Source organism: Cupressus sempervirens, chromosome 11, assembly GCF_028749045.1.
Source record: "Cupressus sempervirens isolate cs-2001-9-10 chromosome 11, ASM2874904v1, whole genome shotgun sequence".
Classification (NCBI taxonomy): Eukaryota; Viridiplantae; Streptophyta; class Pinopsida; order Cupressales; family Cupressaceae; genus Cupressus; species Cupressus sempervirens.
Genome location: NC_143128.1, coordinates 380,249,427 through 380,263,979, shown reverse-complemented (window position 1 = coordinate 380,263,979; position 14,553 = coordinate 380,249,427). Strand labels below are relative to the sequence as shown.

General features: G+C 35.0%; 1 protein-coding gene across 1 annotated transcript in view; it reads right to left on the bottom strand.

Moving 5' to 3' along the window:
* The window catches only part of ELM1 (fission ELM1-like protein (DUF1022)), a 164,685-nt gene that overhangs the window by 137,596 nt on the left and 12,536 nt on the right, over positions 1 to 14,553 (bottom strand). Inside the window, exon 2 of the mRNA XM_089809621.1 lies at positions 11,058 to 11,296. Within this exon, the coding sequence (XP_089665747.1) occupies positions 11,058 to 11,296 (239 nt within the window). The remainder of the gene's footprint in view (positions 1 to 11,057; positions 11,297 to 14,553) is intronic.

The window sequence follows — 14,553 nt, the reverse complement described above, 5'->3', positions numbered from 1 at the left end:
TTATCAACCATTCAAAATAAATATATTGTAGGGAAACATTTATAAGTGCATATTTTATGTATATTTATTTATTTTTATGTACAGTATTAATGTTTTCTATGTTTATATATGATTATTACTTTAGTTATTATTAATTTATTTTTTTAATTTATTTTTTTGTAATGTTATAGTTTTATTTTATTAGTTAAGATTATATTTTATTATCATTTTATTTTGTTAGTAAAGAAATAGAAAGATATTTATATTTATTTTTTAAATTACATAAGGCGAATTTAATATCGAATTTTTTTCGATTTTTCCAACTTGTCAAACTTCATCCGAACTTCATAGTTGCCGAACTCGAACTCGAACTCGAACCTTGTGACTTAGCTTCTAGGTGTTGACTACAAAGATCATATAGGTAAATCTAATTCTATAATATCTTTATATTAATATTTTTAATTTTATGTTTACTTTTGGCCATGCTTATGTTATTTTTTTATAATAATTGCAATTCATGTAGCCTTTATAATGGTTATCATGTGAGTTGTTGATGGGAAGAGGCCCACAATGGGTTACATATATGATGGCAATGAGGGGGGCAAGGAGGCAATCATATCCATTTATATAGGAGTTGAGCATAAATATCAACCCATTTGAAAAATCAACACACAATGCTTATTTCCTCAATCTAACATTCTAATTTGCCCCTAAATTCAATTAAGATGAGTAGGTTTTTAGTGGGCTCACACAGAGTGGATAATACTTGATTCTACTGTTGAAGCACAAATAGTCATCGAGATTGTGATCTTTGGACTTGCATAAAGAGATCCCTTTGCATGAAATATATGCACGGCAGCCAAGTGAAAATGTCACACCCCTTTCTTTTGATACTATTTAGCTACTATGCTCATGCCTTTGTGATTTGATGCCCTAGATGAATTGTCCTATTTTTATAATGGTATTGTACATGTGCCCTAAGCGGGAAGAAAACTATTTTTAAAAGTGGTTTTGATGCCCTAACCGGTATTGGTTTATATGATACATTTGTATAACTTTTGTGCCCTGAGTGGTTTTATGCAGACTAACTTTGGTTTCGTAGACTGTGCCCTAGGGGGATTCTGGTTTCAAAATTAAGGGTATTGCAAATTGAACTTACTCAAATTTAACTTTATTTGATTATGCCTAGAATTGTAATTACGGTTGTTAACAATTAGTTAAGATTAATCGATCTCATTCTAATTGGAAATGGTTTTAATAGGAAAAGCAAATTTGAATACATGATTGAGAATTTTACTACTTAGATTTATTATAAATGTTTAATCACTTTTATTCTGAATTGGATGGAGAAACACCCCGACCAACCCGAAGGGGAAAAAGGTATCACCGGAAAAGGAGATGTTAGATGGTTGAGTTCAAACAATTGGAAATGGTAAGCTCTGACAAATTGTACCTAGGTGGCCAAGGTGACTCCATTACGAAGTAATTGGTAAAATACTTGCTTGATATTAACAAGGACCAAGAGTTCAATATATACAAAAGAATGAACGATGTTTCCTTAAGAAACGATTGTAAAGAATACAAACATTATATTCTACCTAAAAGAAAACTAACAAATAACTACAGGGTAACTAAATATTAAAAACATTCTAATATTTACAATAGATAACTATTAGATAATAATAGAAGCTCTCTATTATCGTAATACCCTCCTTTAATCTATCCATAACACCATGTTGCCCTCTGAATTCGACAAACTTATCAAGACCAAGAGGCTTGGTGAGAATGTCTGTAGTCTGATCCAATGTAGGAACATACTGCAAGTCTATTGTCTCGTCTTCAACCGATTATTGTAAGTAGTGACAATGAACGTCCACATGCTTGGCTCGTTCATGGAAGATTGGATTCTGTGCTAATTTGATTAGACCTTCGTTATCAACAAACAAAGTAGTCAGTCCTGTTGGTAACATCTACATATCCCCAAGCATCCAACGAAGTCAATCTTCTTCACATCCTTCCTTAACTACGTCGTCCTACATTTTGTCACCACAAAATGTTGGTAACAGCACGAAACTTTTCAAAATAGTTTCGCGTTTCTCTAAGCTTGAATTTAATATTCAATTGTTTAATGTTGATCGATTGATCCATTTCAATTCGTACATCAAATCATTTTATTGAAGGCCTTCGTCAAATCTTTTTCATTTTGCTTTTTGTCGAACCTTTGCTTGATTTTTGAAGCCTTCATAGTTCATTCTTTGCTTTTGAGTTTGCGTTCGTTGGTTTTTAGTCCATGTCATGCCTTTCGTTTTTCCCTTCGATTCGATCTAACCTAGAGTATAATCAGAGTTGTCAGTCAAAAGATATGCCCATTTTAGTGCCTTAAAAGTGGACCTTTTTGGTGCAACAACACGAATTAAAAATATGATATTATATTTTAAATTTGACTTTCACTTTTTGATAAATATAACTTATATTCACTTTTTGTTACGTTTTTAAGTTACTTCAACTTCAAATTTTTCACTTAAAGTGACTATAGTGCACTTTATGTTATGATTTTAAGTTGAGTTACTTTTAAATTTTTCACTTAAAGTGACTATATAACTATATAGTTCCAGTTTTTTTTTTTTTTTTTAAATCAAATGCTCATTTAAATGTTACTTTTTAAATGATGTTTATATGTTATATTTTTTAAATATGATATATAAATATTGTTTATGACCCATTTAGCAACATTTTTATGAAATTAAGTGAATTAAATGGCTTTAAGTTATCAAAAGTGGACATTTTATATGCAATTACATGTGAAATCCATCAAAAGTGAACATTTTGCATGTCCCTGCATATAAAGTTCAACTTGGTGGACCTTTTTGATGTCATTACATCAAAAGGTTATCAAAAGTAGACCTTTTTGATGTCACTGCATCAAAAGTGAAGTTTTTATGTCTTTGCATCTAAAATGTGAGATATAACTTAAAATGTGCAATTGCATCTAAAAGGTCTAATTTTGATTGCTTGCACATTTTAAAATATGTTATTGACCCAAAAAGGTCTGATTTGCCTTGTTTACACATTTTAAAATATGCTATTGACTCTAAAAGGTCCGACTTTAAACTAATGCATACTTTAATATGTGTATTATCCACCAAAAAGTCCGATTTTGAAGCAATACATGTCTTTTCCCTCCAAGAACCCATCATAAATGGAGATTTTCTTGATGGATTTGCATGAGATTTTCTCCAATAGGGTTGTTTTTGCTTGGCAATGAATTTTCTAACATAAAAAATGGATTTATCTTGCTAAAAAACGTTTTTTTTTTCAAACTCCTTCCAAGGGCACATTTTTGGAAAAATCTTCAAATAAATCCATTTAGAGTGATTTAAATCACATTTTTGCAAGGAAAAGAGGCATTTTGGCATCTTTAATCATTTGCAATACATCTTGGCTCACGTTTTTGCACTTGGAAGCCAAAAATGAATTCATTTCATGTCTTTTATGAATCACGTTTTTGCTAAAAACACCCAGAAAATTGGGGTTTTTATACACTTTTTTGCATTTTGGAGTCAATTTTTTGCATTTGGATCCATGTATTTGCATTTGGGGAAGTCTTTTTTGCATTCACAAGTCAAAAATTACTCAAAAACATGCATTTTTTGGTCACGTTTTTGCAAAAACGGCCCAGATTTTTGCATTAAAAAGTCATGTTTTTGTTCAAAAAACTGAAAAAAATGCATTTTCAGTTTTCGCACTTGGAAGCCAAAAATGAATTCATTTCATGTCTTTTATGAATCACATTTTTGCTAAAAACGCCCAGAAAATTGGGGTTTTTATACACTTTTTTGCATTTTGGAGTCAGTTTTTTGCATTTGGATCCATGTATTTGCATTTGGGGAAGTCTTTTTTGCATTCACAAATCAAAAATTACTCAAAAACATGCATTTTTTGTCACGTTTTTGCAAAAACGGCCCAGATTTTTGCATTAAAAAGTCATGTTTTTGATCAAAAAACTGAAAAAAATGCATTTTCAGCCCATACCTTTGATCAAGAAGGATTGTTTTTAAGTTTTAAATGCATGATATTGTCTTTGGAGACCATGTATTTAGCACTTTCATGTCAAATTCGACCCTTCATTGCTTATTAATTTTTGTTAAATGTAAGTACGGAAAAAGTCAAAAAGTTGTTTAAAAATCCAGAATTGAGGAAGAATTGGTCTTCAACTCTATAAAACTTGCTATTTTGGCTCTTTAACCTCCAAGTAAGTGGACATTTTCAAACTTGCTCATCAACTCATGCTTATCTTGCTATTTCCATGCACATTATTGCTTGATGATTGCCACTTGTTGAAATCAATGCCATGGAAAGTGCATTTTTTCTTTAAAAAATGAAAAAATTGTTCATTTTCTTATTTTTGGTTTTTCCCCAATTTCCAAATTCGAATTTGTGTGTTGAAGTGCTTTGCATCTTGACATGTTTGCATCACTCCACTTTGGAGAAATTACAAATACTTTCCCAAGAACTTGTTCTTGTTTCACTTCATGCAAAAGGATCATCACGTTTCACTTCCATTTTCCATATCACAACACTTTGCATCTCATCCGACAAATGCAATTACATGTTTTCCATCTCATTCACCATCCGCAAATGCTTGTAGTCCCATTTTCTGCTTCCATTTTCACACTCATCTCACTTTTTGTATCCACTCGCACGACACGATTACACGAAAAACCTACGTGTAATTGCATCCAAAAAGTTTGATTCACTTTTGAAAAGTCAAAAAGATGTCATTTTCATTTTCCATGTACTTTGACTTCATCTTTTCACCAAAGATGACTATAAAGTTCATTATCCCTCTTCTATTTTCCATTTTCCATCTCTCCATATGCATTTGCACTTTCATAAGCAATTACATGTGTCTGCATCTTTCCATGCTTTCCATCTCATCCGTCATTCGCACTTGCATGTAAAGTGCATCCTCCATCCGCATTTGCAGGTCATATCACTTTCCATTCCTCATTACATTTTGCATTTACATGTCATCCATTTTTCGTGCAATGACATCTTGAAAGCCCAAGTCACTTTTTAAAAATCAGCAATTTCCATTTGCACACATTCCCATACGCCAAGCACTTTACTTTGGAAAAAAAAAAGAAAAAAAAAGAGGTAAAGGTGTTGATGGAAAGTTGTTTCAAATTTACTTCCGAACACCATCGAGAAGGTTTTCAAAGTGTCAGAGACTCCAGTTTGTGCTGATCTACAAAGGAGAATTCACGACAACTTGAGCAGAAAAGTTGCATTATGTCAAGTTTTCAAATGACAACGAACAATTCATCAAAGTCAAAGGTTATCAAAAGATGCAACACCATGGTTATCAAGGTGAATGCAGTGGCACAAAATATAGGAACTCCTAATCCTATGATCATCCGAGATAACATCGCCAAGTACAAGGCCTTTTCAGGACAATTCCTAGGATTGTTTTAATTCTCTTCTGGCTTTCTTCTTCTTCTTCTTTCATGTTTGTAATTGAAGAGGATGTATTACATGAAGATGTGTAATTACATGTAATGCGAGTTACATGTGTATGTAAAAGATGTAATGCGAGTTGCATGTGCAGTTGCATGTAACCCTATATTTTATCTTTTAGTTAGACTAGGTCAAAGTTGCTTGAGTTGCTCCCACTTTTTCCTCCACCTTTTTCTCAACTCCTATGCCTGTATAAAGGAGTGCCCCCTCATTGTAAAAATCATCTTTTGTTGTATGCAAGAAAGCTTTGCCACATTTGTGCAAGCATAACTTCAATTGTGTAGTACAAATTTGGGAGAAAAGTGAATAAAAGAAGCAATTGGATTCGAAGCTTTGACTGGAAGCAATTGTGATAGAGCAAATTAGAAGCTTTGACTGTAATTTGTGCCTATTTTCTTGCTTCATGTTATTATTGTGTGTTCAATAAAAGAGCAAAATGATTTAAGAAGCAACCGAAATCAGAGCCGAAGCTTTGACTAGGAGTGGTTGTGGAAATATATAGCTAGAAGCTTTGTCTATAGTTTACACTTCCTTCTTAATTCGCAAAATAGTTAAGTTATTTTTACTTTTAGGAGTCTCTGTGCCCTAAATGTAAAGATTTTCCATATAGAAATACGACCGGACCTGGAGCCAAACCGGTATATTTTTAGCTAGCCTTTGAGTTAGTGAAGGTTTATCAGTACCACTGCTTCCAGCTCTTGATAGAAGTGTAGTTAGGATTTCACTCTGCCCATTACTCGCTCTACGAGTAAGTGGATTCTTTGTTGAAAAATAAGAAGAAAGGATATTAGTAACACCCATTTTATAAAATCTCTCGACTTCTTGCTCATCTTGAGTTGATCCAAGGAACGATGAGAAGAGGAAGCCTTCCTTTTAAAGTAGGAGAAACTTTGTCTCACACACTATGGCTAGTCATCCTATTTTGCGACTGGATTTTTACCCAAAACTATTGATTGCAAAATATCCACCCAAAAAATTGTCCCTCTATATTCAGCTTCTGTGGTGGAGAGAGAAACTATTTGTTGCTTCTTGTTGGTCAATGTGACGACACCGGATCCCAAATTGAACACATATCCAGAAGTTGACTTTTTATCGTCAACAGAGCCTGCCCAATCTGAATCTATGAACCCACCGAGTCTACAATTAAAACTTTGAGAGTAAAGAATTACATAATTTGTAGTACCCCTGACATAATGAAGCACACACTTTTCTGTCATCCAATGATCAGCCTTGGGAGTTGTCATAAAGCGTGAGATAAAGCTGACTGCGAAGTTGATATCAGGCCTAGTAGTGGAGAGGTAAATGAGGCCACCTACTAGTTACTTGTATGTAGTATCATCAATAGGAGGAGATTCAAACTTGGCTGATAACTTGAAACCTTTCTCCATGGGTGTAGATGCAGGCTTGCAATCCTGCATACTGAATTTGTCTAACAGAGCCCTAGCGTATTTGGATTGAGAAACGAATATACCAAAAGACTGTTGTCAAACCTCAACACCTAGGCAATAATGCACGAGCCCAAGGTCAATCATATCAAAAGACTGGCATAAACTCTGTTTGATTTCCTAAATCAAAGATGTCGATCTGCCGGTGTTGATCAAATCATCCACATAAATGACCAGAAGGATGATGTAACTGTCAGTAGTCTTGATGTACAAATTTGAGTCTAAAGAACTCATCTAGAAGCCTTGATCACTGAGGTACTAATCAATTTTCTTGTACCATCCCCTAGGGGCCTGGTTCAAGCCATACAGAGCTTTCACTAATCTGAGAACCTGGTGTTCTTTACCGACAACCTTGAAACCTGGAGGTTGCGTCATGTAGACCTCTTCTTGTAGGTCAGCATTCAAGAAAGCACTCTTGACGTCCATCTAATGGACCTTCCAATCAAACTGTTTCAGTATCCATCTTTCCTATAAATATAGGTAACTCAGTGGATTTTCCTCCCAAAGCCTTGAAAACTTTAATGAATGGCTTCTCAGTTTTAGATAACTCATCCTCGTCATCATTTGGGACTTCTTCTTCCTCTTCTTCTTCTTTCATTTCTCTCTTCTCAACCACATTTTTCATGTCTTCCAACATATTTGCTAATTTTGCTAATATCCCCTTCACTTCTCTATTCTCTTTCTGACATAGCTCTTCTTGCTCCTCAACCTTTTTAGCTAATTCTGCATTGGTCACTATCTTGCTTGACCCTACTAAGGACTCTTGCTCAGGTATATACAACATGTAACTTCACACAATCTCAGGGCTCTGATACCAAATATGATGCAGAGCCTCACCTTGGAAACCTTAGGAGGAAATAAATCATTCGACTAAGTCTGCATCAAGGGGTTCATACACCTTTAGGATCGATAGTTCTACTCAGCTCAAATTGACATCTATCTTAATACTAGTTAATGTGCAAATGTGCAACAGGAACCCATTCGACTTCCTTAGCAACATTGACTTTTCTGCACAAACTTGATTTAAGCCAACCACTTCTTTATTTAAATTGAAATATATAGATAACTTGGTCACCTTCGCATGTAAAATTGAATATCAAACCAAATACAACTGACTACCAAACAACATTAATCCAAGTTCGAACCTACACCACCTTTCTACATGCATGGTTTTAGAACACGATCACAGACCGACCATCAAACATGACATTCTCTGTCATTAACCAAATCTGCAATTTCATTATTCGAACCAACCCTTATCAATATCACATATCAGATGTGTGATTCCAAAACTTTAGTGAATACATGATGATATTCACCGTGTTCAATAGCTTCCTTCCACGCGGGCACAGACAAACACAAGCCAACAAATAAACACAAAAGAAAACATGGAAATATAATACATAGCTCCCTACGATCCTAGGAAGTAGATCGCAGAGAATCTAGAAGACTCCAATCTGCTGTCGTGACCCTCAAAATAGCAGATGTTTACATTCAAAGACTCAGAAAATCAGATTTTCCTTGACAAAATTCCGAACTAGAAAGCTTTAATTTGGATTCGAAACCATACAAGTACTTCGTTAACCTATAACTATGTTTCATTGACATATTCTCAGACTTTAGTGTCTCGATTTACGAAAGAAAATAAGGAAAAACACACATTCAAATCGCAAACCTACAAATCAGAAAAATGCAAAACTCTTTCTATTCTTTTCGGCTGTATCCAATATCCATTCAGTTACAAAATCTGCCTTTTCAATGCTTTCCTATCTCTGCGATTAGGAAGGTGAAATGTCAACACAAAAGCAAGAAAAGAAAACCGTTTTCAAATCATGAAGGCTCGATCAGGCATCAAAATCTGCCGCCAACTTTTCCAACTGTTTGAAGTTTCCTGTAGCCATCGATTTCCAAGTTGGCTTAATTATTTCAAACACATACACTCTTAAAGAAGACTGACAACCTAAAATGAAATTAACTTTGTCCTAAATGGCTATAATTGGAGAGCTTATAGAATCGTTATTCCATTTATGCCACCACATTGTAGGACTTTATTACAAACATCAAAATTTAAACACACTAGAACATGACATCAACTTCCTTCATAGTTTCTGCACTTCCTGTAGCGTCATCTTTGTTATATCTTTTTGTCGCGTAATTCAGAAGTATAGTTTCATCCTTGTTTGTTCCTGTAGCATCTTTAACCATGTTAGTTCCTATAGCATAATCTGTCTGGTCTGCTCATGCAGCAGCTTCACCCCAATAGTGTTGCAGATAAAGTCAAACAACCAGTGTGGTGTCCTAATGCAACCAACTACAATCTCATAAAGTCTCATGATAGTACTCAAAAGAGCCGTCGAGATACCGATTTCCCACAATCTTTGGAATATGGTAATCCTGGGAATAGAGTCGAATGCTTTGTGGAAATCCACAAAGCAGAAGTAAACCTTCAAGAAGCAGTGGCATGCTTTCTCAATAATAGCTGTAAGAATCAGGATGTAATCCATGCTCTGAAGTCAGGTCAGAAACCACTTGCCCTCTGGATCGAATATGTCTCTGATTGAGCTCCCAAGAAATAATGTCGTGTAGAACTGTGGCATAAAGCTTAGAGAAAGTGTACCCCACCACGATGGTCCTATAATTGGTTGGATCCAACATTGGACAAGGAAACCCGTGAGAAGATAGAATATATTTATCGCCTCTATTGTTTGGGCAATATTTCAAATAGTAGTAGTTACTCTCCAAATGATATATCTTACCTATTTGTTAAGAATATTTCCAAGCTACATCATTAGACCTCTATGATGGCAATGAATTAATGTGGCGGGCAAACTTTATAGTTATAAAGTTAAGACTTTTGCTAATATTAAGAGTAAAGTGAATGTAATGTTTTTACTTGTGAAGAAGAGAGGTATTCACAAAGGCATACGATTATATGTTTTGTCGGCCATCATATTCCTTCCCATGGTTTGACCGTATGAAACAAGGGTCAGATTCTTCTAATTTTGTTGCTCCTGTGTAGTATCATAGAAGACCAAAAGTTGAGACAGGATTATCAAGAGCTTAAACAGCTCCTTATCTGCAATATGCGATTCTTTTGATTGACACAGGCCTTGATTGGCCAGGATTTTAAATCCTGAAGCTTATGAAGCATTTCAGGGTAGATGTCATATGTGGAGTTGCTCTTCCTAACTAAGCTGTACAGATATCGTTTTGGCGGAAATGTGAGGTTCCCTACCATGAACATTGATAGATATGAGGAATCCCAGAATGGTTTCTGAGTAATCAAACTCTACACTACTGCTGGGCCTGCAAATCTATAGTTGGGTTTCGAGGTCATCCTTGAGCCCTGCTACATTGCTGGAAGCAAATTTCAAATTAAGTTTCTTACTTCTGGACTGAGTCTCATCTGGTTGATTGAAATGTCCTTTTCGCCTACAGTCAGGTGCTATGGGGCAGATTTGCTCAATTGAAGGAGTTTGCTATTACTTTGATTGGTAATTGAAGCTGCTGTGTGTTTTCGGAGTATTGGAGCAGCTATGAATTGCACTGTTTGAGCATAATGTCTTTGTTTAAAGATTGCACGTGATATAGAAGATCTTTGCTGTTGTTCTGAGATTTTAGATTCGGACTGAACTAATAACTCCTACCTTATTAGCTGCTGCTATTATCTGTGGATTTTGTCAAGCAAGTGTCTGTATGAATTATTGCTCTGCAAATAAAAAGGTCAGATTGGGATGTTTTGTCTTTCTGTTCTCATTAATCTGCTGTTCACTTTCAGAAGTCTGTGTTGTCTCAGTTAAATGCATAGGTGTGTATCTAGTATATTGTTTGCTGCCTTGAAAATGCTATTCAAGGAAAAATTCAAATAACTTATAAAATTGAATCAAACATACAAACTGAAACCTCACAAGACAATTGTTTGACACAATACCTAAGAGCAGTGCAACATATTTTGCCCATTACATTAAATCTCTTTATCTCAATATAAAATAGCAAATTTAGTTTTTTAAACACACAAAAAACTTCCAAATTTAAACACTTGCATTCTTTGCAAAATTTGAATGCTAAAAGACCCCAAAGAACCAATTAGCCTTAAAAAAGATGGCATAAACTTACTTTCCCGAGACATCACGAGCCATTGCTGCAATCTGTCTTGCATCAGCATCTGGAATAGACATAGAATCTGTACTAGTCCTCTGCTCTAAAGGAAAAGATGTAATCCGATTTCCTCCTATATTCCTCAGAAGAGATAAATTACCACATATATGCCTTATAAGATAATCCAATCTTTTGTGAAGAGAAACAGGAAGCCACCTCAACCATTCATTGTATCCCCCACGTGGTCTAGTAATGTGCTGCATAGACCATGAGAAACAATTCAAATAACAGAAAATGAAATACCCTGTAACAATGGTCTTCGGAAAAAATTATGAGCTAATGTACAAGTCCAAGATGTACTATTCTAAAAAATGGTACAACTCATGCAACCTGAATTCCGTCAATTTATCACATCAAATGTAACATATTAATTTGAAAAGACACTGCTTTAATTTATATTTCAAAACATGTAAAGCACTAGTTAATTAATAATGAGCTTCAATAAAGAACTACCAACGAAATAAGCATCATTTCCATAGCTGCTACTATTATATCCCCTTTAAGGACATACCTCGTTTTTCCCTAAAAGTAACAAATCTCAAAAATATGATTTATCTACAAGAAACTAGTTCATTCTTTCACAATGTTACACAACAGTAACTGAATTTGGGAAAAATAATCGATTAATATCAAACAAATGATAATGAAGTTTCCTACTATAATCATACACACTATAGCTTCAACCTCATTAAACAATTAAGCAGAAAGCACCATAGGATGCCAGAAGACTATCCCCCGCAATTAAGTCCAAGAGCATTGAACAACCAACCAAGTCAATCCAACCCCTTGGCCCACACGCAACAAACTCAATGGGTGTCCACTTGATTGAGAGTACTCGTAATCCTACATCTCCCTATTGTGTTTCCTTGCCAGTTTTTAACAAGATTGTTTTATTAAAATCCAATGAATAATTACTAATCCTAAACCTTTGATGGATTGGCAAGTTAGTTATTAAAATAAATCAAAGATTCATAAGGGATTTCATAATCAATTATAGACTTTACTACATTGGATACCAATTACTCTGCTAAATACAAATGGCTGCCTTTTTCTGAATGCAATTTACATCTCTGAATTATCTTATCTCATCCATGCATTTCTCCAGGTGAAAATCTTTCTCATATAGCCCTGAAAGAAAGGTGTATGGTCACAACCTTCAGTAAGAATATCCCTCTTCATAAAGAGACATCCCTTCTAAATTAATTGCTGTCCCTTCACAAATCATGGCAGCTGAGGATTGATGCGATTAAGACTTGTTTAATATAACTATCCTTATGCTCAAAAAATCTCAGATCAGGTGAAGAAGTAGATCTTCGGACATACTATTTTATTTATTTTAATCTTTATCTTTTCTCTTGCTCTGGGCAGATCAGAAAAATTGGTTATGTGGTGGTGGCATGAACAACTACATCCAAGATAAATAACATCACATCATATAAAAAAGAATCTTAAAAAAGAGTATTTCATCTACAAACTGAATCTAAGACAGCAATTGTTATCAGCCATTATCTGTAGGGTCAACAAAGCAATTTTGGGCAATTATTTATCTTAAAGATACTCAGCTGATTAAAAATATCAGATTGCAATTATCAATGCAATTCCAGATATTCAGAATTCAAGATACTAATACAGTTTGTAATGTTTACACAGTATCAAAGAGGCAATGGCCTCTGTGCATGATGATTCTACTCAATTCAATGACTGAAATATCAACAGCTGTATATTGTTTTTGCTTTTCCAAAATAGAAATATCCCTCACACGACTGCTCAGGCCACAAGATGACATGGTCTACATCCAAGTCACAGGATTCGCCAAATTTCATCCTTTTGATTCAAATTTCAGCGAATTTTAACTCTTTCCGAATGTCATCCTATTACAATAATAGATAAGTCGTCTATTATTAGTTAATGGTTATCTTGTAAATATCTTAAGCTTTAGTTTGCTTTTGTTTTTTGCTTTCTCTAGAATAGAATGTTTCTATTCTTTACAATGGTTTCCTAAGGAAACATCGTCTCATTCTTTTGTATAAATTGACCTTTCGGTCTCTATTAATAACAAGCGAGTATTTACCAATTACCTTGTAATATATTATGAGAGCAAATACTTCAAATTTTTTCGAAAAAATTATAATTTCTATTGAAATTATTTGTCAAGTTTTTTCGAAATTACTTCTAGTTTTTCACAAACAACCCGCTATGGGTTCTGTTTATACACACAGCTAGGGTTTTAGTTTTGGCATTCGTTTTTTGAAAAACGCAGGTTACATCCGTTTCTTTAAAAACGCGGGTTTGCTACTATCGCAATTTGTTGAAGAAAATACTCGCGATTGTCTGGAGAAAACTCGCAAGTTGTTGCAGTCTAAACCCTCGATTTGCTGAGAAAACTTCAGAGGTTGCATTTTTTTCATGGCCGGATTCATCATCAACAATTTACAAAACCAACGAAATTTGTGAAGCCAAAAAACACTTGAAACAAAACTGGTTTTTCCTACCGCAAAATTGGTTTTTTTTGTCTGCTGAAGGATCGTTTTTGTCTATCTGGCCATCTCGACTATCTTTGCCAGCATTTCGGGTGTTCAGTTATCAAAATCTGCCATTTTTTCTGCAAATTTGACCTTCCACACTGTCAACTAGGGTTTTGTCGAACCCCTAATTTTTGGAGTTGGAAAAAAAAAATTATTGCACATTCTTGGTGGGTTTTTTGAGAGCTCAACTGGGTTGTCATCCATTTTTTCTGGGTGCCTCGATTTTCAAGCTAGCGGATCCAGAAAATGATAGCATATTCCTTTTGGGTTTTTCGAGCTCTCTTCTGAGTCACTCTCTGATTCTTCTGGGTCTTCCGTATTTTTGCCTCAAAGAACTTGCCTTCACAGATTTTCACAATTTTTCATTGAAAAACATGCCATGGCATCTCTAACAAATATTCTGCTCAAGCATAACTCCAAATTCAATGGTTGCAATTATGGAACCTAGAAGCAGCACATCATCGAAATTTTTGAATATCGAAACACCGATCAACTTGTTCTGGGTGGTACGAAGCGTCCGACTTCTCTGAGTCCTAATCAAGATACATGGGATCTAAATAATCGAGAGGCTGTGATGCTTCTCAAATTATTTGCAGCTGATGATCAGCTTTCTCAGATTCCATCCGGCAAGACAACTGCCGAAATCTGGACACACCTCAAAGGTCTTCATGAGACTTCCGACAAGAGCAAAGCCTTCTCTCTGAAAAACACTCTGTTTTCTATTGTCATGGATGAGCGCACCACGCTCCAAGCGCACCTGAATTGGATTCAGGAAATTCGTGATCAGCTACTTGCCATCGGTCACAAAATGGAGGAAGAGGATATTCTGGTTATCACTCTTCGGAGTCTACCAAAATCCTATGAGCATTTTATCGAGACTCTCAACATCACCTCTACTGGTGTTGATCTGAAGTTCACTGATCTCTACA